Here is a 25,634-nt window from a genome sequence, read left to right as displayed (position 1 = left end):
ATCTCTATTATACCAGATCTCTGAGGAATTTATCTCCGCGGCCAAGGAGACAACATTGGGGCTCCGAACCAGCGAGTGGACGAACCCCTGCAGTGAGGGTGTCAGATGGGAGTCGACGTTGAAAAGGGGAAAGGGGCATGCTCATTGTTGGGTAGTGATAAAACGCCGCTGAGTGTGCGTATACCAAGCTTAGAGAATCAGCATCACCAGTAAGACGAACAATAAAGTCCACAGAGCCACAGTATGATCTGTAGTTACTTGATATGTTCAACGCACAGAGACTATGACTGGGGATACCAGCCACAGCCGTCTATCCACACCAGCCACGATAACCACACTAGCCACATTCCTGCATTGACCGAAACCGGCATGTGAAGGCTTGGCATAGTCACCAGTCATGTGCCCGCCTTCCCCCTCGATAAGCAATCTTCCTGTCGTCCGTTGCTGGATCCTTGGACAGATGATCATCAACACGGCCACGATTGACTTCCGCTCACCCGGTGCCATTGACCACGAGGAGAAACATGCTCGGATGTTGTCGTTTACAGTGTTCTGTCAGATTTGTGACTTTCATCGGGCAGCTATGACGAAGAATGGGTTGGATGCATGGCGATGAGATTGGGGAGTGTCAATCAATCACCTCACTCACTATGTCACCGTCACTAGGCAGAAGACGGTAATGACCTCGGAAGGAAAGACCGCGACTGACCCCTGTTCTCGGAGCCATATTTGATCCGTATGCCGAGCCGAGGTTCCCTCCTCCCCGCGGCCTCGTCACAATCCACAATCCCCAGATTAGCTTACTCCGGAATACCGACCGACTGACCGACCGATCGCTTGTACGTACTTAGCTCTGCTCTGCTGGCTGTCTTTTCTACCCAATTCTATTTCTCTTATTCTTTCAAGACCCATCTCTCTGCTTTTTTTTCACCACACGATCTTCTTCTTTCCTCCTACCACCCTCCCTCCCTTACACCCTCCTCCTATCTCTCCACATCTTCCTTTTCACCATGTCGACCACATCCACATCCACATCGGCCTCGCCTCCGATCCCAAAGGCTGTTCCCGTCACAGAAACCAAGCCCGTCAACCAAACAATCGCACAGATCCGCTCCCTCGTAGCGGGCGGTGTGGGCGGTGTGTGCGCCGTCGTCGTCGGTCATCCTTTCGATTTGGTCAAGGTGCGGTTGCAGACAGCAGAACGGGGCGTCTACGCAGGTGCTATAGATGTAGTCAAGAAGACGGTCGCACGCGAAGGTCTTGCTCGTGTAAGTCGCGATCTTGCGAAGAGTCTTGTAAAGTCGCGCTAACTCGCCGCAGGGATTGTACGCGGGTGTTTCAGCTCCCCTGGTGGGAGTGACGCCCATGTGTAAGTGCGCGAATTTCGCATGTAAAGTTTTTCACTAACGATGAACTTTCGAATCAGTTGCTGTTAGTTTTTGGGTACGTTCTATCGCTTGTGAAGCACTTGGGAACTCCCAGCTGACCATCGCAGGGTTACGATGTAGGAAAAACGCTTGTCGGCAAGTTGTCCACCGTAGAGGTGAAGCACAACACACCTCAATACACCATCGGCCAGATCTCTGCGGCGGGCTTCTTCTCGGCGATTCCCATGACTCTGATCACGGCTCCCTTCGAGCGCGTTAAGGTGCTTCTTCAGATCCAGGGTCAAAACCCACCCCCGCCGGGTCAGAAGCCCAAGTACTCGGGCGGCTTGGACGTGGTTCGCCAATTGTACAAAGAGGGGGGCATTCGCAGTGTGTTCCGTGGCAGCGCGATGACTCTGGCCCGTGATGGGCCCGGTTCCGCGGCGTACTTCGCCGCGTACGAGTACATCAAGCGGACGTTGACGCCCAAGGACGAGCAGGGACGGGTCACGGGCGAGTTGTCGATGACCGCTGTGCTGGCCGCAGGTGGAGCTGCTGGAATCGCCATGTGGATTCCGGTCTTCCCCGTCGATACCGTCAAGTCTCGCCTGCAGAGTGCCCCCGGTCGGCCAACGATCGGCGGAACCATTCGCGCTGTCTATGCCAACGGCGGGTTCAAGGCGTTCTTCCCTGGCTTTGGTCCTGCCCTGGCCCGTGCGGTCCCAGCCAACGCAGCGACTTTGTAAGTTCTATGCTTCTTTTCTTCGATGATATGCTGACGATGCATAGTGCTGGTGTGGAATTGGCTCACAACCTCATGAAGAAGTACTTTGGCTAGACAACGTCTGACAGATCCTGGTGACCTACACGACAATCTTCATGACATTTTTTGGCTGCAGTTTCGAGCTGCTTCTGGACGTTGGATGCAATCTAGCGGATATACCATTTTGGATCTTATAGTTACTGCTTCAAGCAGGGCTATAGAATAAATGTGAAAGAATCACTGCGTCTGAATTAGAAAGAAATGCGAATTCTGCATACCCTCCCTGGCAGCTAAGTTACAATTTGCCACAGATTCTCTTGGTAATTGAAGCCGAAATAGGGACCATAGCTTTCACAACTACATTCAAACATAGATAGACACTTTGTAGGTCGACTTCTAAGAAAGAAATTACTTGTTTCGCAATTATTGAATTTCTGGCAAATTTTGACTCGTGTTCCTGAGAGGTAATTTAGCAGGCCGGGGAGAACAGAGCAGTTCGTCCTCAATCCAGCTTCAAACTCCTTGACTATATTGCAGCCCACGCAGTGCATGCCCATTCTTACATTCTGTTCAAGTTTCTATCCCACCTTTCTCTCTTTTCCATCTGTGTGCGACACATCCAGTGGCCATGAAATATTCCAAAGGTGTTACGGGGCGAGAGATATATATAATTGGACCGATGCGTTGATGCCACCACACCAAGGTCTCCTACCACTTCAGACCACCCACTATCTCAACTGAGAAATCTCATCCAGATTCTTTTGTCACCGTATCAAGTTGCACTGTAGCCACTAAGTTGCAGCAGAAAATGTGTCGGCGTTCCTGAGTAACCAGGCCCCGTGATCTGGCGGGGTTACCAGGCTGCTTCACATATTGAAATCTTAGATATTTCAACCATCCAGAACCACCAGAAATTCAAGAAATCGTTCTATATCGCCCACCCCGGAGACCTGAAATCGCTTACAAAACAAAACCCCGGACGATTGGCTCGAAATCAATTACTTCTTCAATTGTACAGAGAACTATATATCGGCACTGACGACCTTGAAAGCTTCTGAAACAAAACCACGAATAGTATCGACCGTCCTCGCTGAACTTTCATCGCATAGCATTAGCCAATATCGGAGTATATCAAACAAAAGCAGACACGAGTATGCTTGTCTGCTCGAATCTAGATTAACATTAAGGAGCGTCAGTTGGAGCGTGAGGAACCTTCCGCGGCCATGCACTCATTGTGCAACTATCCAAAAATCTACAGTACGAACTAAATCAGGCAACAACCCAAGAGAAAGAAGTATGTGCATGAAACCCCCACCACCAGAACGACAGCTTTCCAGCATCAATCCTTCAGACATGCGGAGTATCCCGATAAGCTGGCGGCAAGACCCCTTCCAGAGCGGCTTTGATCTGCAGTGCCAGCGTCCGCGAATGCCAGCGATGCTGCTGCGTGAACCCGCCCATGATCCAAAAGTTGTCCAGCTGGCGATGTCGCTTCCACATGCCACGGATCTCGCCCTCCGCGTCGACGCCCCAGGTTGCGTCGACACGGGCTGCGATCTCCCCGGGCCCTAGGATAGATTCACCAGCCGGGTTCGCGAGGTCGTCGTCGCCAGTTCCCGACGCAGTACAAGCCCCACCACCGAGAAGCGTCGCTGTGGTGTCGCGGACATCCCGATCGGCGAACCCGGTACACCAGACCACCGCGTCAGCGTCCAGCGAAGAACCGTCTGAGAAAATCAGTCCTGTGGCCGTGTATGCAGTCGGTTCTACGTTGGCTTTGACGCTGGCTTTGCCCTCGGCTAGCAGCTTGGTGCCGCCAACATCGACGTAGTGGCCGCCTGCGCGCTCGAGCAGGTTGTGCATGAGAACGGACTCGACGTGAGAGCCGTCGCGCACGGGGAAGCCGGTCGCGGCGAGCGCGTCGTAACGGTTGGGTTCCTGGGATGAAAAGAGCTTCATCAGACCATCGCCCAGTTGGCTGTCAATCACGGCGGGAAGGGAGAGGAAGAGTCGGTCGGCGGCTTCGACGCCGAGGTCGTAGGCGCCTAGACTGCGCTTGTCGAGAAGGTACTCGATCGGGACGATGTAGGTCGGGGAGCGCACGTTCATCGTGGCTTGTAGTCCGGCGGCGTGGCAGTCCTCGAGGATATCGAAGGCGGTGTTGGCGGAGCCGATGACGAGGACGGACTTGGGGGGTCAAGTTAGCTTGGCCGAAGAACGAGGATGTATTGAGTGTCTACCTTAGCCCCCTGGTCCATCAGCTTCCTGGCATTCTGATACTGGGTTGAGTGGATGCTGATACCCTGGTAGGCGTCTTTGTTGGGAATGGAAGGCACGTAGGGTTGTTGGGATGCGATGCCAGCAGCGAGGACGAGATGCTTCGCAATGGCCGTGCGTTGGCCAATCGGGGTTTGGATCTTGATCTGCCATCGCTGTGTCGCCTGGTTGTATTGGGTTGACTGGATCTGAGCCGATGTGATGACGTTCAGCTGAAAGGTCGCAACGTATCGTCGAACTTGCTCTGCCAGGTCGTCGCGCGAGAGCAGATGGGGAGATTGGAGTTCGGGGCCGTAAGCTATAGTATTCCATGATGTCAAGGCCCCTTGTCAGATAAAAGTGGCTTGTAATGTACCCACTTGGGGGAAAGAAATGACTTACGCATGAACGGGAGATCGCAGAAGGAGGTGGGAATGTGAAAGCGCATGCAGTCGTAGCGACGAGCCCAATTGTCGCCGACGTGGGAGTTGCGTTCGGCCATGACGCTTTCCACTCCCAGCGTCTTCAGGCGCGCGGCCAGCGCGGCAGCTCTTTCAACCACCATCTTCCATTAGCCTCCGTTCTCCCATTCTTGCCATCTTTCTTCCACTTACGCATTTCCGCCTCCGATGATGAACACATCGGTTTCGAATCTCTCCGGATCAGGATACTCTTTGCTCGATCCCTGCAACAGTCCCTGGTCTTCCGGATGGAGATCCAAGCTCTCCAGCATTGTACTCAAAACCCAGATCTTCCACTCGATCGTCTTCTCCGCGTTCTGTACTGGCAAGAGTACCACCTTTCCCTTGCCTGTCGCTGCCGGGGAGCTCGTTCGGAAACTGACTCCACAGTCGATGAATTGCTAACGTATTGTCATCCACGGTCAGCATTTGCAGCACCATACACTGTGTGTACTGTAGTGACTAACCAAGGTGGGTGTCGCAGGAATAAAGACCGCGCCTCCGTCTACAGACACATCTCCTAAACCTCGCAAGGGAGCTGTTTCCAGCATCGCAGCAGCAATTACACCCGGTGTATTGAACGTGCGGAGGTGGGATGTGAGTGCCAGTTGGTCCTTCCAATAGGCCTGGCTGGTATAGAAACAGCCCTTGAGCGCCTCCACGTTCTTGCTGGACAGGGCCGTGCTGAGCCGATCTAGCACGGCATGCGCCTGGACGGCCGCTTCATCGCCAGTCATCGTCTCGGGGTCGATGAGGTTGGGTTCGAGAGCAGGCAAGGGTTGTTGAGCCATCATTTTGCGCAGGTCAGCCTGACCCGGATACTTGTCGGCCCTCGCAGGCGCATGAGAGCTGTGAGAGACTAGGAGTTCCCATTTTTTTGTTTCAGTCGCTGAGTCGCAAGAACAACTGAATCGACCGCAAAGGATACTCACCGGTCGCCATAGTGCTTGAGAAATCAGGGGCTGTGCGGTTGAGATGCAGAGGAGGGGGGTACTGCAACGCCTATAAGTAGGCTAGCCCCGAGATCGCCGCGACGAACCGCCATGAGGGGGATGGTTCCTTCCTCTCCTCACAGGCTGCTCGGCTTACGATATCTCGACTAACTAGTTCTTGGAGGAGCTACCGTTATCCGTGATTGGAGTGCTGAAGGTAGCTCTTCAAGGTCCAGCCGTTTCGAAGGAATTGTCAAGACAGTCCGTCAGCTGCTAATCACTTGGCACTAAAGTGGGGAAAGGAATAAGGATCTGTGATCAGCTGTCACCCTTGCATTGCTGCTGTCAGCCTGTCCACTCAAGGGAGCTTAATGAACGCCTGGTCCCCAGATCAATAATGGATAGATAAACAACACAAAGGACTTTGTTTGATTTCCCTTGGGTCCAGTGCGCACAGATCGACCGATTTTCCCACATTCTTGGCTACTGCTGTGCTCATCACTTGGGAGTGTTATCCCGTCTTGCAAAATGGGCGCCCACCCTGAGTGCCTCCGTGACAGGGATCGGCACGGCCAGAGTGGTAGTGGCATCGCAGTAGGGTCAATTTTCCAAAACTTAGGCTGTCAAATTGAAGGCCGTTGGCAAGGAGGTCCTTCACCACCACAGCCAGTCCCCACCCGCCCGATAACGGTTGGCTCGGATGCCTTCCTAGCATCTGGCGAACGGGCCGTGAGTGGGGAGCAAGGCGAATCCAGATACGCAAACGGAATCTGTCAGAAACCCTTTTTCCACCGAGTACTTGATAGAGATCAATCGCCAGGGAGACATGGACGATCCCCCGGTAGCCATGTGGTATTGTTCCCGATCCTCGTACTTCGACACTGACCCCATTTCGACCTGTCATGCTGGACGAACAACTTATATTCGATGGAGCCCACCTTGATTGAGGAAGGTCTCATCCATCGCAATGTCTACCGACGAGTTGGCCACGCTGTTTGCCCAGCCGGCCCTTGCGGCCCCAGAAGGCGTCACCCCTAACTTCGACAATCCTCCGAACCACAACAGCTTGGCTTGGGGCATCATTACGGTTTGCACCGTCGTTGCCACCCTGTGTATGTGCTTGCGCGTCTACGTGCGGGTCTGGCTAGATCGCACCATTCGGCTCGAGGATGGTAAGTAAGCTGCTTGCCCACACTGTTCGGCTTCAATGCACAGACTGACAACCTCCTTCTTGAATAGTTTTGATGGTCGGTGCCTTTGTACGTGTATCCTTTTCATTCTGCATGCCGCTCAATGCTTATCATACCTAGGGTTCCTACTGGGGTACTGCCTATGCCGGCTACGAGATGATCCATACACCGGGTTATTTCGTCCACCAATGGAATCTCCACATGGGCGATCTTGTCAGACCCCTCTATGTAAGGGCAACCGAGCTCCCGGGTCTTTGGTACTGCGGCTGATATGACCTAGCTGATTTTGATCTACGGCTGCTGCTACTCAGCCGTCCTTCCCCTGATCAAGACTGCCATTCTCCTCGATTGGTGTCGGATCTTCGTGCCGGTCGATGGCGCCAAGACCCCTTTCTGGTGGGCATGCATGGCAGTTTCCGCACTGCAGTGTCTATGGGGCTTGCTGTGCGTAATCCTGCTGAACGCACAGTGTCGCCCGCATCGAGCGATTTGGGAGTTCTACCTTCCAAGCAAATGCTATTCCTTGCCAGACGTGATGCTTTGCTCAGCTGCCGTGCAAGTCTTCTCTGACATCACCATGTTTTTGCTTCCGCAACGAATGATTTGGGGACTGCAGATGAGCTGGCAGAAAAAGATGGGTATCTCTGTGATTTTCGGTGCTGGTATTCTGTTCGTATTTCCACACCTCCTTTCCTTTTCATCTCTCGCTTGCCTTCACATTCCTACACCCACATTCCGATCATCCTACCCATACTATACTAATCCGATCTTAACCAGCGCATCTATCGCGGCCTGCTTCCGCCTGGCCCATACTGTCTCCTTCGCCAAAACAGCCGACCAGATGTACATGATCGCGCCGCTGCTCTTCTGGGCCTTTGCCGAGATGGCCTGCGGGTTCTTCATCTTCAGTATGCCTTGCCTCTCGAAGCTACTCATGGACAGTGGCCTCCGCCGCAAGCTCAAAATCAGCGACTACTGGCGCAGCCGCACCCGGTCGACGATCCAGAACCCGCAGTTCCGTCCCGCGGCCGCGGGCCAGCAGGTCGCCAAGGCGTGGCGCACGTCCGAGAGCTCCTACTCTCGCCTCGAGGAGGGCGAGATCGCTCTGACCAGTCCGGTCAAGGATCAACATAATAGCATCCAGGTTCTGCAGCGGACGGATGTCACGGTGACGAGCACGCCGAGCCCATCTTCGGAGACGGCGCTGGCGGACAGTTTGGGGAAGTGGAAGCGTTCGCAGGCGTGAGGGTGAATGCCATGCTCACGAACCAGAAATATTGCTCTTCGATGAGACGTGTCTGCCGCTCACTCCATCGGGGAATGATCGCCATACTGGAACTAGGTCGGCGATCTGGTGATGAGGGGCGAAAAGTTGAGTATGTGCTTGTGTTATGTCCTGCTGCCTGAAAATACGCCAGACAATAACCCTTTTTCTGTTTTTCTCCGGGACTACTGTCTTCATCCCGTTTTCTCTTCACTGCTTGCCAGTCGATGCCCTCACAGTGGCGAGCTATTTCGGTTCCACTTTATGACATGTAATCTACCAATATAAGTAAACAATCCAAAGAACCCTAAGATTTCCTCCCTTGCCCAATTTGTGATGTAGGTAGTGAGTTGACCTTGCACTTGTGCAGAATTATACTCGAGGCCAAGGGTAACCTGTCCCCACAGAACACACACACACACAGAAAGAAAAAGGCAGTAAAACACGAAAGCAGAACCCAACATCTGACCAGTCACTTCTATGAGTACTCAGCCACACAGAGTAATTTCACTTACCCTACTTAACCTACTTACCAATAACGATACCTCACATCAACCAAGAACCGAGCTAACCTTAGCCCCCTACACAATTACTCATACTCCTCACTACTACCTACTAAGAGCCTCCTCCCCCACCTCCACCCCTAACTCCCTCAAATAAGCCCCCAAGTTGGGCTCCCTCCCCAGCAACCCGGTAATCAACCCCCACTCCTCCCGACTCCCGCCATACTCCAGGATCCCCCTCCGGTACGCCAGCCCCGCCTCCGAACTCATGGGGTTCGTCTGGAACCGTGACGCCCAAATGTCTGCGGCCAGCATTCGGGTACTATCCACAACAGAGTCAGCTCATGCGCATTTAGCCCTTATACCATAAATCCCAGAAAGAAGGGTTGGGAGGGTAAAACTCACAAAAGATACGAATAATAATTCGCCTCCTGGCTCCAGACGTAGTGCGCCGTGGTGACGTGGCCGTGGCCCCAGATCCGATTCTCGCACGGTGATGCCTCCGGGGAGGGGGGTGTCGGGCCCTGCAGACCGGTTGTTACTTCGAGGAGGCGGTTGTACGTCGCTGAGATATCGAGGGATTGGAGGGCGGCGTGCGAGGCCGGGTGGTGAACGGCCATGTCGAAGGTGCTGAAGGCGATTTGACGGAGGGTGAGCAGGGCTTGGTGGAGGGGTTTGGCGGCTAGGAGGTTGGTGAGGAGGGCGGTGGGGATTTGTTCGGGGTGGGTTTGGGGGGTGGATGGTGGTGGTGGTGATGAGGTGTTGGTGTAGGAGTAGTGGCTGCTGAGGCGGCGGAGGCAGTCGGCCACCCAGCACCAGTTCTCGAGGAGTTGGCTGGGGGCTTCGATGAAGTCGGCCACGGTGCGGTGGCCGTGGAAAAGGGCGTATTTGGATTGGCCGAGGAGGTCGTGCATTCCTTTTTTTTGTTCCAGTTAGTGTCAGGGGGAGATAATTGGGTGTGATGCAATAAGAAAAGGGGAGGATAATACCATGCCCGAGTTCATGGAAAATGGTGATGACTTCCTGGTGGCGGAGTAGGGCTGGTTCGCCGCGCGAGACATTGCAGACTAACGCGGTCACGACGGGGGTTCGCTTGCCCCCGCTGTTGATGTATGCCTGATTTGCCAGGGTCAGTCTACAAATTATATTTCTAGAGTTTCGAAGGAAAGAAAAGCCGCACAGGATAGACATTGAAATTGGCCGCATGGTTGTACTTCCCCGGCCGGGGATAGATGTCCACGTAGAGATACCCGATGAAGGCCGACCTATCTGCCTCCCAGACCGCGAACGCATCCACATCCGCATGCCACGTGTGCTTGCCGGAGGCGTCGACCTTCTCGAACTGCACACTGAACAGCTCCTCGAAGACGCCTAGCATGCGCTCGATGGTGCCTCGAGCCGGGAAGTACTCCGCCACGCGCTCGTGGTCCACGTGGTACTGTTCCTGGAGGATGCGGTTATGGTAGAAGTCCAGGTCCCAGAGATGGATGGCGTCTGTTCCGGAGATAGCTCGCAGCTGCTCCAGTTCCCGTTGCGCAAGGGGTTCCAGCGCGGTGTGCAGCTCCTTCAGCCATTTCTCCACACGGTCCGGCGATTTGACGAGCTGCTGCTGCAGCTTGCGGTGCGCAAAGGACTCGAACCCCAGTAGTCGTGAGGATTCGTCGCGCAGAAGCACGATCTCCCGGAAGATCTCGACATTGGGCTCGTACCGATTCTGATTGCGCAGGAAAATTTCCTTCCGGGTCTGCGGGACGCTGCATTGAGACAGGATCCTCGTTACGACTGGCTTGGAAAGGGGTACCCGATACCGTTTCGTCGCAGCGGTAGCATCAACACTGCTTTCCTGGGTAACCTCAAATCCCTCCACACCCAACCCCGCTAGTTCGCCCTCGCTGAAGGGCACAGACCCCGGATCCGCGCCAAGGTTCTGCATGAATTCGACTCGCAGGTCGACCAAGCGTCGCGTGATCCATGTGAAGCGCTCCCGACTCGCCCCGGTCAACTTCACTCCGTTCTCGATGAACAGTTGATGAAATCTATTCAGCAACTTCCGATCCTCCTGGTCGACGGACGCATGCTGTTGAGGGTTGGCATGAACTGCGTCGACGAGGGCGAAGAGGTCGTCCCGCTGGAACAGCGCCAAGTGCGCCTGAACCACTCTATTCTCTGCTGCGGATGAGGCCTGTCTGACCTCCGCACACGGGGAGACGCCATGGAAGAGCGCGATGTATTGCACGCGGGCGCGGAGCTCATTGTCAATCGCGGCCAGCGGCCGGATGACCGTGTCGAAGGTGAGTTCCGGGCGAGCGACGGCGGCGACTAGTTTGTCGGTGGAGTGTTCGAGATATGTGACTAGATTCTCGGCTTCCTTTGCGAGGCCTTCTGCGGTGATGTCGAAGGTTGGGAGAGGGTGAGCGGTTGGGGCATTCATCATGGGTGTGGGAGACAAAGGTGCAATTCCTTATGATTTGTTGCGCTGCATTCCAATGAACCAGCTCGTGCTTTATGTACTCGCTCTGTTCTTTGATAGCTGTTGCTGCTTAGTGTCACAGCTGAATTCACTAATGTATATCAGGCGCTTAGTGCTTATTGCTTGACTCACGTGCCAGGCGTGATAGTGCATCGAATGATTCAACTGGTGGGCAGGTACTGTACAGTCGGCCCCTGGCGCATGACCTTGACTTTGAAACACATCCCAGACTTGTCTCAATCGAGAAGGGATCTGCTGCCATGCCTCGTACCTTGTCATGGAGCTGTCTTGGTTCTGTGCGCATGGAAAAGCTGCCTGTGAGTGATACACTTTCCCCACTCGGACTTCCGACGGAGATAAATGCATGTTATATTCCGTTCTCAAGGAACTAGTTAGGTTCCTGGTGCAGTGCGATCTATGTTTGAACGAGGACGAGAAGTGGTCAACGTCTTAGGCGGAAATATAGAGAATTCCTTGAAACTTCTGCCGCTGTAAAGACGAGAGTTATATAACAGCTGAACGATGCGGGGAGGGCGATTACTCGGCCGAATGTAAGAAAACCCGACCAACCCATCAAAAGTCTCACTTACACAACGGTTTCCGATACGTAGACAAACAACCCATTGTATGCTGGAAAGTTGATTAGTAACCCTTGCTCGTCGTGCCAAGGGATAAAGAACTCAACAGCTGTCAAGACCCAAGGAAAGCTTGCCACCGGCAAGCTTTCGACCTCACAGCGCTAGCAGGAACACCCATGGTAGAAGCTTTAAGCAACTCGACCAATCACTCACTTGGACTGCCGGTGATAGGATCCGTCATGTTTGCGGTGGTCACTAGGGATGGTTTGATTTCTCAAAGGTAGGCCCGTGGCAAAGGAAAAACAATCCTGATATTCTCGGGAAATCGTGTCTATTTTAACCCACAAAATGAAAACCAGGCACGGCAGACAGTTCTGCCTCGACGTGTTCAAAGACTGTCAGTGTCATCAATATCGTCATCACTCATCCTTCCCATGATTCCAGAATCCGGGAACAAGAAAAAGAATCCTGGAGGGAAAGTAAAACATCCAGGAGGAAACAAAATGGCCTGCTCGAACGCTATCGACGGTGATTATACAATAAAGAGATCCCAGTAGACCCAAGCAAAAAGGAAGATATATATGTATATACAGCGCAGTAGAACAAGGGGGTGAAGAAGACCATTTTCAGATATTCTCCGGGGCGTTTCGTCCTCTGCGCCGGACGAGAAGGGGAAGGAGAACAACAGGCTAATTCATATGCGCTAGCCGAAATCCGAACCAAGGAAATAATAAAGCCCGTCACGGCTCGAGGCAGGTCGTATCGTAGAGGTCGAAGCTTGACCCAGGTGCATGTACTACCCGGTATCAAACTGCAGGGATATCGCGAATCGACTGCCCCTGCCTTCTTCGGAATGAACCACAAGTTGCCCATAGCAGTTGCGAACAATCCGCGAAACCAAGGCAAGCCCGACTCCCAGAACACGTTTTTTGTGCGTTCGTTCCAGCGCGGTCGAGGTTTCCTCGGTTTCACCGCCGTTCTTCCGCTCCAGCGAAATCTCCTCCAGCTCGCAGAAAAGCATGTCGAGTTTGTCCGACGACATGCCACACCCGGTGTCAACCACGGTGATGTTGATGATGGCCCGCCCCGGCGCAGGGATGACCGAGTCCCGCCACATCTCAACGGTGACCCCTCCCTCGGAGGTGTGCTGGACGGCGTTGGAGATGAGGTTCGAAATCACCTGACGAACGCGCCGCTCATCGCCGAACACGCCCTTTGGAATCCCCGACTGATGGACAACCTTGTAGAGGAGCCCTTTGCGCTGCGCCTCGGTCTCGAACATCTTGGTAGCTTCGCGGAAGCAGGTCAAGAGATCAAATACTTCGTCCTTGATCAGATTGTACCCCTCTTCCTTCTTCGTGATGTCTAAGAGATCGTTGATCACATAAAGGAGGGATTTTGACGCGGAATAGGAGCGGGTGATGCTGTCTTGGAATTCGGAGTCAAAAGACCCTCCAAGGACCACCCCAAGATTCCCCATGATCGTGTTCAGGGTGGTTCGAATCTCATCGCCCGACTTGGCCTGCTGGCTAGACGACGAAGGGGATTCCGTTTCCGTCCGCCAGTCGCTCGACACTTGAGAGCCTACCATGCCCAAGGCAGCTGCATTATCGGTCTGCGACGTGGTCCACTCCCGAGACCGGTCCACGACAGTCTCCCGCCAGACCCGGAAATCCTTCCGAGGCTGTAAGGGTAACTTTGTATATGGATTTCCACCCCATCGGATATCTTTCATCTGCGTGCGGCGGAAGAAGACGATGAAATTCTCTTTGTGCAGGGAAAGAGGCGCATACATGACACCCGAGACAGAGTGAATGCCAGGAGGAAAGTGCAGATCTGGGAAGTCTCGCTTGACATGGCTAGTAGCCACAACAGAGCCCAGCTTCTTAAACCGGAAATATTCGACCAGAGCCAGGCTTTCTGCGAAGTCCGTTGACTCGCCCAGTATGCTCGTTCGTCCCCGAATGGAAAGAGCTGCGAAATCTGCATCAAAGAGCTTGAGCAACGCCTCGGATGTGTGGCTGTCCTGTTTCAGGATTTCGGATGCAGCCACCTGGTTGGCGGGGCTGCCGGCCTCCAGGTGCGACATACAGGAGAGTCGCTTGATGTTCTGGTACACCGAATCGCCAATCAACCTGCTCAGGCGGATGACCGGAAAGGGAACTCTCATGCCGTGATCCCCGTAGGAATGACATATAATCAATCCCCAGAGATCTTCGCGATCGTTGATGCTGATCGACATCGAAGAGCGGACACACATCCGAGCCAGATACTTTAAATGATAAGGTGACATCGCCCGTAAGAATGCGTAAGTCATATCCAGCGGGGCTCTCGCATGTTCGAGATCTCGCGACACTAGGGGGGAGTTGATGTGATCGCGATTGTACAGAAGCCGGACCTTGCTTCTCTTATACAGATCACGGGCCTGCTGGGGTATGTCCGCGGCCGGAAACGAGAGTCCTTTGAAAATGTCCTTCGAGAATCTTGGATCGGCCAGTTCTGCAACGACATTCCCATTGTTCTCGTGGTCAAACTGATAGACCATTACGCGGTGATAGCCGGTCAGCTCCTTGATCAGTCCGATTGAGACATTCAACAGCGTATCCGGGTCCTGCGTCCTACCCAACTGATCTTGGACTTTGCTGATGATGTTGAGTACTTCCATAGAAGCCATCTCGCCGGGTTTCCGGCGTCTGTTTCGTAGTAGCCGCAACGGTTGGCTGATCTTGACGGTGCTGCTGGCTATTTGATCGGCTGTTGGCTCGAATCCCAGGATATCCGTTGGTTTCGCCGGCAAGGTCTGGCCGGCTGTGTTGACGGGGTTAAGACGATCGATCTCGCTCTCGAACTCGCAGATAATCAGATGCCAGTGCGCTGGATTGCGGTGGACGGCCGACCAGAATCGCTGGGGATGCCCGTGTCGGTCGTTGATGGATAACTTGAAGATCTCCGGCCCATCCACAGCCGGACTCCACTGATCATCCTCGGTTAGCTGCACATGATCCCTGAGGATTCCATCCTGGTCGTTGCGCAACAGGTCGGAGAAACTGTTCAAGGTGAATAAGTTCTGCGGCGAATGACCAATGATAGCCTCCGAGTTCTCACTAGCCAATTGCACCATTAACGTTCCCTCATCGACCTCTTCTAACACCACCAATGCCCCAAAACATTGCACTGCCCCAGGTCTGTGTATCGGCTCATCCTCGCACGCCTGTAGGCTCTTGGTGGTGCTGGTGGTAGCGAGGCTGTCTTCATCGGAGTCTTGTGCGTCATATCTTCGATGAGAGGATGACGGAGTGAGTGAGCCGAGAGTCTCAAGACTCAGATGGTCTGGACCTTCCGAGCCTGAGGCATAGTCATATAGTTTAGTAGGGGTTATCGATCCAGTACCGTCGATTTGATGCTGATGTTGCTGCTGCTGCTGCTGCTGATAATAGAGGGGTGATTGTTGCGATTGTTGCTTGGGGGAGTCACATGACCAGAATCGTTGCTCGGGCGGGGTGCTCGGCTGACTAATGGGCGGTTGTTGCTCCAAGTGCTCATCCCGGTCCTCCAACTCAGGTTTTTCGTTGCACAGGCTGTGAACATGTGGTGAACTGCTCGACGTCGAAGACGATCGGTAGGGGAGTGCAAGAGGGTGCGTCGGGGCAACAATCGATCGCAGAGGGTAGACCCTCCCAGGGCCACTGAGGCAAAGATCTTTCTTCGAGCTCGAATTCGCGGTGGTCTCTGGTGGTTGATCGGGATGCGCATCTGCTTCAGGAGACGTCTCTGGCATTCTGGGATGGTCTCAATTCACAGAGTTTGCTATGCAAGAAGGAAAAAAACAAACATATTTTCGCAGCCAAACGAAGCCCTTAACAAAAGATCGATGGTCTGCAGGGAGCGTAACTATGGACCATGGACCAGGGGTGGCAGGTGAATGGATGATATCATAACCCAGAGCGGTATTTTGTGGCTTGCTTGTCTCGCTGGGTTGTCTTGACTTGGCCTGGTTGTCGTTGTCGACAACCTCTCAGGGCTCCACCGGGTCACGGATTATTCATCAATCCCTCTGACGAGCAATCAGATTCTTGGATTGAGGCTTCTGATTGATCAGATTGGGTCGCGGGGAGTCGATGGACTCGATTTACTCTACGGCAGTCACTGCCACCAATCAGTCGCTGCAAGTCAAAATCTGGTGTGAGACCTCGATTACCTGAGCAGGAAAAGCTAAGTGGTGCTGGTGGTCAAAGTATGGAAACATGAAAACCTAAGTTTACTGGTACCCTCACTCTGTTGGGGTCATCCGACTTTGGGCACTACCTACTCCGTAACGTATTGTGCTCTCAACCGGCCGGCATGCCATTCGATGGCGGTATGGTATGTCCATTCGAATGCAACCTTGATCCATCCTCACGCGATCTTTCGTTACCCATCATGTCCTCCGATAGAGGATACTGCTGGACGCAGGACTTTCCGGGGGGGGGGGAACAGTAACTTGAAGCTGTGCAGCAAAGTTTCGCGAATGTAGGGCTCAGGAACAATCGACCGATTCCCACCCCACTAGACCCCCGATGCTGCGTCCAATTGGCCCATCTGGTCGATGCGGGCGAGGTGAACGCATCTAGAACACTGCCCCATACTATCAAGGTTGAGACTCGCTCCGTCATTTGTGAAGTGTAGACACTTGTCTACCGGTAAATACTACTATTTAGATATGCAGAAACTCTCAACAACCTTCTTCGGCTCTGGAAAACCTAAATCTAAGAGACGTCGTGCCTACTAGTAGTCGGAGTTAAGGGCGTCAACTTTTTCTGATTTTCTGATAGGGCATCTGTTCCTCCTCCCCGGCCCGCCCGCCAGCAAAACTCCTCTTCACCCGCCATTAATTACCACTACGGAAATCTATTACTCCCCGTTACCGCCCGCGGTCGCCAGCTAGCAAGGAGCTCCAGCGAGTGCTGCGCTCCCGGGCTGTATTGTGTTTACAATACGCAGGACGCCAGCCAAGTTCTCGTGGATCCATCCTAGCCCACTTTGGGGCCAACTCTCTGGAATCAGCACTAGGAACATAGTCCCGGTTTGCGTGAGCGAAACGGAAGATGTATCCGGGTAGGAGTAATAGGTGGGCACTGTTCAGAGCGGTTTGATTGTGTGGGAGTCAGTTTGGGTGGTACAGCACCGATTCTACCGAGTAATTCAACGTTCGACTCTCTATCATATTGATCAATGTACAATGTACTGTATCCTGCCGCAAGTTGCCCGCGTTCTTGATCTCATAGCCACCTGCAAATCACCCGACTTGGTGTCCTTTGTGTGGGCTCTAAAGCAGAGAGGGAAATTGGGGTAAATACAACACTGTACTGTGCTTAGTTGATGAGGCAATGGATGCAACTATGGTGTATTCTGTCTATCCTTGTACCTTGTACTACTGTACAAAGTATTTCACGAGAATGATCATCCAGCCCAGCCACTGTCGAGGACAATGCAACATTCCTTATTCCAGGTTCTCCGCGGTGGTTGAAGGTTGAGCAAGCCAAGTTTCGGGAGGGCGGGAGAGCGTGAGGCCAAGCCGCCGGGCGGTACGGAAGACCAAAGGCCCCAAATTTCGGGTTTACTCGGTGTAAGTTTCCGCGTGATATGAGTCGTCCAAAGCTTTTGACTACGCTACACTACCTCTTACTATTCCGTCACTCCCGTAATTTTACCCCATAGCTCTTGAGGTTGAAGCGTCCATGGACTTCAATACACATTCAGTAGAATAGGCTAACAACAATGCTAATAGAGGATCAAAATGCACGGAACCCATGATGTACTGATGATGCGACCGCTGTGCATACACCACCTCCAACACCAGTGCTACTAGAACAAAGCGATGGAATCTAGACCTTCCAGACTAGGAAATGAGGAAAGCAACAGGAAGGAGTACAACTAATGCACCAGATACCCTTGCGGATAATGAAAGTTCTTCCGACTCAGCTTCCACTTGGACCACGGGAACTTCTCTTCATACTGTGCGTACACGGTATCCTTCCCGGCGACCAGGTTATGAATATTTAACCGGGTGCTATACATCAGATTCCAGGCCTGGGCCTCGTGCCACTCGTCGGTGCCATTGTGGATGTCCGAGTCCTTGGAGGCGGGGCCCGCCGCCCGGTAGGTGCCGACAAGGTTGGGAAAGGGAGCGTAGCATTCGATCTGAGGCCGACCGTCCTTGCCGCCGCACAGGTCGCCCATGGAGTTGTCAACGGCGGCGACGATGCGGTCGACGGCGAGGGCGGCCAGGATCCGCTCCGCCCCGCGCTTGGTCACCGCGTAGCCGTAGGTGCAGCACCCGTACTCCGCCCGGTAGACGAACCGCGTCGACGTCTCTGGGAACTCTGGGTACTGCGTCTTCCACTCCTTGAGCGGTCCGCCCCACGTGCCGCGGTGGTCGACGCTGGGCGCCGTCGGGTCTTGCGGAATCGCGAAGAATTGCGTCTCGTTGGCTTTAGCCGCTGAAGCACACCCGCCGATCCAGAGCACGTCCCAGTTGGTCCCGTAGGGAGCCTGCCGCGACCCGTGTGTGTTGCCCGTCAGCGCCCGCACTCCGCGCGCGAACTCGCGCAGTTGTTGCTTGATGAAGATGTCCCAGTCCGCGTCGTCTTCGAGAATGAGGGCAGTGGAGTACGAGTTCTCGACCACTCTGTTAGAAATTGGTTGTTAGCTGTGCTCAGTATCGCTAGCTCAGGAGCCGTTGGAGGGAGGGAGGGAGGGAGGGAGGTGCCGTACTTGGTGAGTGCGTTCATATGTGCGCGCCAGCAGCCGATTTCCGATGGCTTGAGGCTGTTTTCCTAGATTGCACAATATACATTAATTCCAGATCTTCAGACGGGGGTGGTCTAGAAAGAACTCACATTTGGCAAGGACTTCTGGTTGATCTCCGTCGGTCGCACCCCATCAAGCCATTCGACCTGAAAGCCCGCCATCGAGGCAGCTAATGTGAGGAAGTCGCGTTTGTCCGTCCGTTCCTTCAGCCCGATCGCGAAGATGTGCTCGAACTAGATAAAAGGTCTTTAGCGTCGAAGCAGTTAATCTGTGGATGCGGACTAAACGCACCCCCAGCGTTTCGTTCTTGATGTGCTCAAAAGCCTGGTCTTCGAAGTAACTGCGGGCCATATCTACTCCATCCGTGGCCCAGAACCTCCGCGCCGACTGACTGAACAAGAATATTAAGAGCCCATAGCTGAATAGGGCGGCAATCACAATCCGTGAGATCTGTGTTCTTCCGCGGATCATCTTGTCGACTCGAACGAACACTGAATCTGTGGTGCTAGCTAGGTGGGTTGTCGGAGAGGCAGCGGCGAAACAAGAGAAGATGGCAAGAGAAAGACATCTGCATGATGGGATGCGCAGAACAAGTTGCACTCGAACTTCATCTTAGATAAGTCGTTAACTGCAAACGGTTTGAGTTTTGTAAAGGGCGACTTGGCCTTGATGGATGCGGGCATGGGCAAGCATTCCTCGGGGGAGGAAATTGTGAGGCCGGGATGCCGAATGCGGAAGGCCCTGCATAGTTCAGGTTCCATCAGTGACCGGGGACTCGGTCGGAGATGAACCTGGAGATCTCTCCATATACTCGGCTGTTTTGGGATTAGTGTGTGATTTGACAAAGAATATGGGTCCCTGTGCCTGATGATGTCCATACATAGTAGTACTTTAGACTACAAACTTGGCAGTCCCTGACTGATGGGGCCTTGGTCGTCACGTCATGATCGTAGGGATGATGTCATTCAACCTCGAACTTGTCTCCACCTTCCTAGCCTTAGCGACTAACCATCTCATTATCTCAAAGCTAATATACCTCCGCTCTTCTGCTTCCCAACAGACGAAAAATACCACCATGAAGACCCGAGTCAGTCGGAACTTTCCTAATTATAGATTGATAGACCAGAATACAACGGGGAAGCTGACAGGACTTCCAGTCTCAATCTATCCCTGAAGAGAAAACGGGGCGGGCTGAACCCCCAGAAGGGCTAGAATGGAAGAATCAGGATACCCCAGAGATATCTGCCGGGGATATCCCTCATGGATGGACGAATGATCCAAGTCTCTTGGACTACTATGGTTCACCTAGAACTAGTGATGCGCATATGGCCCGCTGTTGTGGACTGCAGGACGCCCGGATGGTTTTGATGGGCACTCCCGAGTCAGGAGATATGCAATATCTCATCACATCGGGGGGGAAATACTACTGGGGGCATTTCGAACTCGACCATCTCGAAGAGATCACGAAGCCCAAGACTCTGTTGGCGATTGTCAATGTCTTGAAGTCGAGCAAGGGATTTAAAGGCCTGCGTCGAAAGACGCTGAAGCCGGTTTGGGTTCCAGAGCCAGAGGAGGACACACGCCCTGCAACTAGTGGAGGGCCTAGTTTGTTTACTCCGTACGATCCCAGTACTTCTTCCCAGTAATGCTAGTCAGCAACTCAATATTACTTGTTGCGCTCATATGGGTTGAGATAACAGTGTCTAGAGACAGGGGGAATAGTCGTAAGTGGTTGCTATGATGTACGGTGCTATGTACATTTTCATCAGGATACTCGGCTTTCTTAATCCGACTGTGCTCGCAGCCTAGAGGGCTTTGTGCGAGTGGTTCACAGAATTGGAGGCGCCACAAAGGAGTCCGGAATCCCATCAAAAACCCAATTCAGGGAATCGAATACCTCGGAGAAGCCTGCCTCGCTAATGAAGGCGCCTTGATCGAAGTTTGGAGTGTATAACAGGGTTGTGCTCTGCAAAGACTCGCCCTGCTGCCGTGCGAGAGGGCCAGTGAGGGAAGCCACATTGGGATTGGCCATGGTAGCTGCGACATATCAATCTCATTGCCCCTGTACATCCGAGGAAACAGCAAAAACATACCTTGCGTGTCCTCCACGCTCTTCATCGGACGGAAGCGCTGGCGCCACCGCCACACGGTATCGTAAACATGGCTCATGCTCATGCGACAACGGATCTTGAGCTGGAGAGCGTCACCACCGGCGGGATCCTCTGGACTGCCTGCGTTCCACATCTGCGCCAGGATATCAGCCAGGCGGACGGGACGGTCGTGGTCCATGACGCTAATGCGGCGGATAGCCGAGATAGCTCCGTTGAAGAGGAGCTTTCCGTGTTCGAAATCGATGTGGCGACGGAAATCGCTCTTCAGGAGCTTCATGAGCGCGAAAGCGGCTGAGACAATCATTTGTAAGATGTAGTTGGGCGCATGGCCTATAAGCTCGCCGGGTGAGGTCTCGAGGTCGAGGACTCGTCCGAGGAAGGAAGTGGTTGCGATGAACAACTTTGTTAAGTCGTCGCTTCGGGCGTTAGAGCCCAGGAATACGAAATACCGTAGGTGCAGTTCGGCCGCTCGCAAGTGGATCATGTTGATGTCTGGATAATTAGTTCGAGCTCAGCAAAGGCGAATCGGGCCATGCATAACATACTGGAAATGTCCCGGCCAAAGTCGACTTCCATATCTCTCAATTCAATCTCGAGAAGCTGCACAATCAGCAGCTTCTCCGAACTGATGAACTCGGCGGGGTCAGGTTTGCTGCTGTACAATGCTTTTGTGACCCGGTCACAGAACTTTTCGATTCTGAGTCGAGTCATCAGATCATGCGAAGGGTGGTAATCGGCGTCCCGCAGTGAAGCGGGCTCTAAGGCCCAATCGTAAATAGTTGACGGAGGCTGCCCGTAACCGGTAGCGACACTGGATATATAGAGTCAACAGTTGGATCCGGCGGCTGGCTCGAGAGTCACTTACTTTTGAGCCACAATGTTACAAATAACCCATGTCTGCAATCGATCCTTGACAGCTTCCCCTTGTACTTCCATGCGGAAGGTTGTGAATTCCTCAGCTTGGACCGGACGATGCAGCCCCAACTGCATAGATATTTGCATCATCAGTCCGCTGAGCATAAATGTCGCATCAGTCCGTTGACTGGTTGTTGGCAACGGCCAGGTGCAAAGGAGGCAGAGTGCCTTGACCACACGGTAATCTTGTGGTACACCAGTGATGGTGGACCAGAGCAGTCGACTAAATGGCACGGAGAGTGCGCTGAGGAGACCCGGCTCAGAAGGTGCTCGTCGACTAGCAACACAGATAATAGTCCATGCCTGCAATGGACAACGACGCATATATTCGTCTGGGGGCTTCTGTGGGTTCAAAAGAGGAAGAAAGGGATGATAATATTTGAAAAACCTTGCCAATCATAAGTAAATTTGTCCAAGATGCTACTGCATGCACAGGGAGAGAATCGTACTGGTCAAACAACCGTGCTACTCGGGCTCGTGATAGCGAGACATCCTCTAATATCCACGGATTCTCGTCCTGGGATAAGATAGACGCATCTCGATGGATGGTCAGCGGAGAAGCGATGGGTTGCGGCTCTAATGGGGCCGACAACGGCCGTCCTTTGATGCCAACAGTGGCATCTGGAGAACAGAATACATCCTCCGAACATTGAGACAGCTCGTCACTGGCGTTAGCCTCCCCGGGCTGAGGATGCTCTCCACTGGCAAGCCGACGGCGGAGATCCGCAATTTCTTTTTCCATTTCGGCATTGCGCCTAGATAGCTAGTGTTCAGCCAAGAGATGAAACATAGGTAAGACATGCTCGGAAGGCCTTACCGGCGTTTGGAGATCCGTTTGAAAGTGGGCTCAACCTTGCATTCTATTTGGAGCCGCCGGCAGCGTGAGCATGCATCAGCGGGCGTTTGCACAATATCGCACCGAAGCTGCGGGGTCCGGTAAGCCTATGTTCAGCCAGTTTGTCTATATAGAGGGCATGAGAAGGGTGAAGCGCAGTAAACAATATCCGGTCAACAATGCGCTTTAAACGTTGTCGGACTTTTGAACGGATACATCAATATGCACAGCTGAGCGATGGGTCCGAATGGAATGCAAGGTGGAATGCGATATGACATGTATGGCCAGACTGACTTACCTTCTGCTGCTTACACTCATTACAGGCCTTCCTACAACCACCCCGCCGTTTGCTTGGGACGGCGGGGATCTTGTTCATGGCGCCAGGTTCCGAGGGTCTGGGGGAGAAATCAAAAGCAGTCATCGGCCGGGGAAGCCTGAGATTGTTCCGAAGGTCGCTGGTGGTGGCCGGAGGCGTTAAGAGAGAGGCATGTGTAGCCAACCCATTCGGCGCGAGAATCCCTCGGTACTCCAAATCCATCAGAGTATAGTTCCAATAACGCCCGACGAAATACCGTGGGACCCGGTTAACACATGCAAAGGCGAGAGAAGGAGGGGTGCAGCGAACGTAACGTGTGAACCAGGCGTTCAGGTGCCGGAAATCGGCAGAAAACTTTTGGGCTGTGGGCGGCCGCGCAGATCGCGAAACTCGGCAGTTTGCGCTGACTCAGCAGGGGCGGAAATTGCATTCGACCGCTGCCTGGTATATCAGGCGGTAATGGTTCTTGCCTTGTGCCAGCACTGAGACTTCGCCAACGTGAACAACCTTTAGAGAAGATCGACACCACATAAAGATGATGTTGTGACTGTATTAGCACTTGTTCATTCGTGTGGTGATCGAAGTACGCACATTCCATGTGACAGCAGACGAGTCTCCTGAAAACCGATTGAACAGGATGATTGATTCCGAGAGTTTTCAAAGAGATCATGACACGAAGAGGTTGCTGTTTCGCAGATGCATACCCCAGAGCGTGAGATGGACACGAGGCCAAGGCCTGATTTGTTGGTTCTGGATGTATTTGATCTCAACCAGCGGAGACAGGGGTGCGCGCGTTGCAGAAAGGTGACCGAGTTTGAGATGAGGCGTGTAGAGTTTCGCAAGGCACCGACAATTTTGGTAAGGCCGCAGACACAATTGAAGAGAGATAATGACACGAGCTGATTGTTCATAGTTCTTGGCTGCAGTGGGTTTTGACCAGCGGTGACACGGGTGTGAGCATTGCTGAAAGTGACCAAGTTCGAGATGAGGCTTAGAGAGTTTCGCAACACACTGAGTTGAATTTGGGTAAGACCGCAGACACACTTGAAGAGAGATAATAACAGGGGTAGATTGTCTCGATTGTATGAATGAGAATGTGAGACAGGCCTCATATGGAGAAGTAGAGGCTGAGTTTCGTTCACGTTGGCTTCACCTTTCGCAGTTGGAAGTTAGGTTGAGCGAAAGGGTACTGATCCCCGGCACCGTAGCGTTTCCACGCGCATGGGTGTGAACAAGTCGGGGTCTCCGAAGGGGATGGAGGAATCCGTCATAACGGCAGACTAACCGGTGAAGGAGCCATCCTAACGTCAGGCCTCAAGACTTCAAACCGGGTCAGACAGTCATCCAATGGCAAGATACCCCCCATGCCAACAGCTGTATCAGGGCTAGAGTTTGGTAACGCGGTTTGCTTTCCGCTAGACGGTGGTAGGTCCTCTGGGTGTGTCAGGCCACAAAGGATGGCTCCCAAACTCCACGGATGGAGTGAGCCCCTACCGGGATCCGGTATTTTATTTCCTTCACCCTCAGGACACCTGGCCAGGTCACTACGCACAGGCGGGACCTTTTGACGACATGTCCAAGGTCGTCCGTAAAACAACTTTCGACTGCCTACCTTGATGAATCAAGGCGGGGCACCCACGCATTCAGTCCAGCGATCGAAATTGCTGATTTTGCCCTTGTGGATCTCGATAAGAACTTCACAATTGGGACACGGGTCCCAAACGCTCTACCAAATCTCCCCAGACAATCGATCATCGTAAACAGGCGCAGTATATATGTACTTATTGCTAAGCGCCAAGCCACACACCTGCTCTGCCACTTCTTTGGGCTTCCCCCTATTATGCAGCCAAGTTAGTTTAGTCAATGTTCCATGAGGGAGGGTAGAGAGCCACTAACATGAGAAGTTTACGGAAAGGATAGGTTTCCGCACATCGGCCAAAGGGCTTTCCGGCTTTCTTTCCTCGTCTCGCAATGGTCGGCGTCCATGCTTGTGACCAATTGGTCAATTCAAGCACTGCAGACTTGATGATCCCAAAGCGAGCGCGGTCAAGAACAGCGAGCCAGGAGCCTATCCCCCTCCTCACACTCCAACCTCCCCTGGAGGCACCAAGATGAAACTCTCCAGCTGGCGTCCAGGTGCACTGATAGACCCTTGGCTTCTGTCTAATCTCCCCAGACAAAAGCTGGCAGCACCACTGTCCAAAAACGGCAGTCACCGGGAGGTAGAAGTTCCTCTTGCTTGCTCCCGCTGGAGCTCGACCCAGGCTGCTTAAAAAAAGCCCTAAACAGTCGGGGAGTGCCCAGTAATCCACACCATGACAGGTCGACTTGTTGAGCCGGAGCTCAGATATACTATGGGGCCATCGGGGGTTCGCGCGACGGTCGATGCTCTGGGGCGGCGGGGGAACAAGATAGCTAGGGCCATTTGGCTGGCTTTCCTCGAGGTTAGACTTCTAGGTACTTCAAGGTACGCTGGGCCGTTAGAGATCATTAGCTTACCGAAGTTGATCAATACGTTGGTGTATTGATGCTAGCATGTTGACATTCTCGGCGGGAACGCCGTATACGGCTGGCCAGCGTACAATGTCCTGTAACAAGGCTATGATGTTCGCATACGAGAACATGTAGGCCTGGCGCAGGTCCAAGCGGCCGTTAAGCCAGGGAAGAAGCATTCAGCCATGATGACACCTTGCCCTGAGAATGCTCTATTCTCTACAAATCTCTACGATCCTACAAGGAATACTGGGTGCGGCAGTAAAAGTAGAGGGCGCGCAGTCCTCGACTGCTTCATTAGGAAGGAGCATCGGGGTCAAGGGGCATCGGGGCCAACAGGGACAAACAAACGGGGCCCTCCCTCCTCCTCCTCCTCCTCCTCCTCCTCCTC

At 53.3% G+C, this 25,634-nt stretch overlaps 9 protein-coding genes across 9 annotated transcripts; 3 read left to right on the top strand and 6 right to left on the bottom strand.

Moving 5' to 3' along the window:
- The first annotated feature begins 759 nt into the window (after window positions 1–759).
- BO82DRAFT_115361 (carnitine:acyl carnitine antiporter) lies at window positions 760–2,313 on the top strand. The gene is made up of 5 exons (XM_025629835.1): window positions 760–1,268; window positions 1,321–1,369; window positions 1,427–1,443; window positions 1,496–2,109; window positions 2,157–2,313. Exons 1-5 carry the CDS (start codon window positions 1,011–1,013, stop codon window positions 2,203–2,205), a joined length of 987 nt encoding a protein of 328 aa, XP_025496254.1. The 5' UTR covers window positions 760–1,010; the 3' UTR covers window positions 2,206–2,313.
- An 836-nt stretch (window positions 2,314–3,149) lies between these two features.
- Window positions 3,150–6,016, bottom strand: BO82DRAFT_300796 (putative flavoprotein). Its single transcript, XM_025632064.1, has 6 exons — window positions 5,780–6,016; window positions 5,315–5,706; window positions 5,001–5,248; window positions 4,789–4,937; window positions 4,371–4,705; window positions 3,150–4,317 (listed from the first exon to the last, which is right to left on the bottom strand). The coding sequence occupies exons 1-6, from the start codon at window positions 5,787–5,789 to the stop codon at window positions 3,478–3,480; spliced, it is 1,974 nt and encodes a 657-aa protein (XP_025496253.1). The 5' UTR covers window positions 5,790–6,016; the 3' UTR covers window positions 3,150–3,477.
- Window positions 6,017–6,746: 730 nt separating this feature from the next.
- On the top strand, window positions 6,747–8,215 carry BO82DRAFT_360929 (uncharacterized protein; the record flags this gene model as incomplete). Its single annotated transcript, XM_025636796.1, has 4 exons — window positions 6,747–6,951; window positions 7,019–7,038; window positions 7,090–7,197; window positions 7,250–8,215. The coding sequence occupies 4 exons, from the start codon at window positions 6,747–6,749 to the stop codon at window positions 8,213–8,215; spliced, it is 1,299 nt and encodes a 432-aa protein (XP_025496252.1).
- A 626-nt stretch (window positions 8,216–8,841) lies between these two features.
- Window positions 8,842–11,244, bottom strand: BO82DRAFT_380261 (M3 family metallopeptidase; the record flags this gene model as incomplete). The annotated part of the gene is made up of 4 exons (XM_025637745.1): window positions 9,917–11,244; window positions 9,726–9,852; window positions 9,142–9,652; window positions 8,842–9,058 (listed from the first exon to the last, which is right to left on the bottom strand). Exons 1-4 carry the CDS (start codon window positions 11,168–11,170, stop codon window positions 8,842–8,844), a joined length of 2,109 nt encoding a protein of 702 aa, XP_025496251.1. The 5' UTR covers window positions 11,171–11,244.
- Window positions 11,245–12,580: 1,336 nt separating this feature from the next.
- On the bottom strand, window positions 12,581–15,562 carry BO82DRAFT_360927 (uncharacterized protein; the record flags this gene model as incomplete). Its single annotated transcript, XM_025636795.1, has 1 exon — window positions 12,581–15,562. One exon carries the CDS (start codon window positions 15,560–15,562, stop codon window positions 12,581–12,583), a length of 2,982 nt encoding a protein of 993 aa, XP_025496250.1.
- Window positions 15,563–17,536: 1,974 nt separating this feature from the next.
- BO82DRAFT_326034 (putative LPS glycosyltransferase) lies at window positions 17,537–19,199 on the bottom strand. The gene is made up of 4 exons (XM_025632899.1): window positions 18,865–19,199; window positions 18,663–18,806; window positions 18,538–18,599; window positions 17,537–18,451 (listed from the first exon to the last, which is right to left on the bottom strand). The coding sequence occupies exons 1-4, from the start codon at window positions 19,042–19,044 to the stop codon at window positions 17,698–17,700; spliced, it is 1,140 nt and encodes a 379-aa protein (XP_025496249.1). The 5' UTR covers window positions 19,045–19,199; the 3' UTR covers window positions 17,537–17,697.
- Window positions 19,200–19,648: 449 nt separating this feature from the next.
- Window positions 19,649–20,219, top strand: BO82DRAFT_397798 (uncharacterized protein; the record flags this gene model as incomplete). Its single annotated transcript, XM_025638969.1, has 2 exons — window positions 19,649–19,660; window positions 19,731–20,219. The coding sequence occupies 2 exons, from the start codon at window positions 19,649–19,651 to the stop codon at window positions 20,217–20,219; spliced, it is 501 nt and encodes a 166-aa protein (XP_025496248.1).
- Window positions 20,220–20,294: 75 nt separating this feature from the next.
- On the bottom strand, window positions 20,295–23,319 carry BO82DRAFT_326032 (transcription factor domain-containing protein). Its single transcript, XM_025632898.1, has 7 exons — window positions 22,733–23,319; window positions 22,417–22,523; window positions 22,049–22,354; window positions 21,550–21,987; window positions 21,230–21,495; window positions 20,667–21,176; window positions 20,295–20,610 (listed from the first exon to the last, which is right to left on the bottom strand). The coding sequence occupies exons 1-7, from the start codon at window positions 22,970–22,972 to the stop codon at window positions 20,402–20,404; spliced, it is 2,076 nt and encodes a 691-aa protein (XP_025496247.1). The 5' UTR covers window positions 22,973–23,319; the 3' UTR covers window positions 20,295–20,401.
- A 1,052-nt stretch (window positions 23,320–24,371) lies between these two features.
- BO82DRAFT_370985 (uncharacterized protein) lies at window positions 24,372–25,422 on the bottom strand (the record flags this gene model as incomplete). The annotated part of the gene is made up of 5 exons (XM_025637245.1): window positions 24,372–24,476; window positions 24,513–24,585; window positions 24,647–24,933; window positions 24,967–25,183; window positions 25,250–25,422. The coding sequence occupies 5 exons, from the start codon at window positions 25,420–25,422 to the stop codon at window positions 24,372–24,374; spliced, it is 855 nt and encodes a 284-aa protein (XP_025496246.1).
- Between the last annotated feature and the right edge of the window lie 212 nt (window positions 25,423–25,634).

This window comes from Aspergillus uvarum (assembly GCF_003184745.1).
Source record: "Aspergillus uvarum CBS 121591 unplaced genomic scaffold BO82scaffold_4, whole genome shotgun sequence".
In the NCBI taxonomy this organism is placed as follows: Eukaryota; Fungi; Ascomycota; class Eurotiomycetes; order Eurotiales; family Aspergillaceae; genus Aspergillus; species Aspergillus uvarum.
Note: the sequence above shows the minus strand (reverse complement) of the source record. Positions and strands in the feature narration are given on the sequence as shown.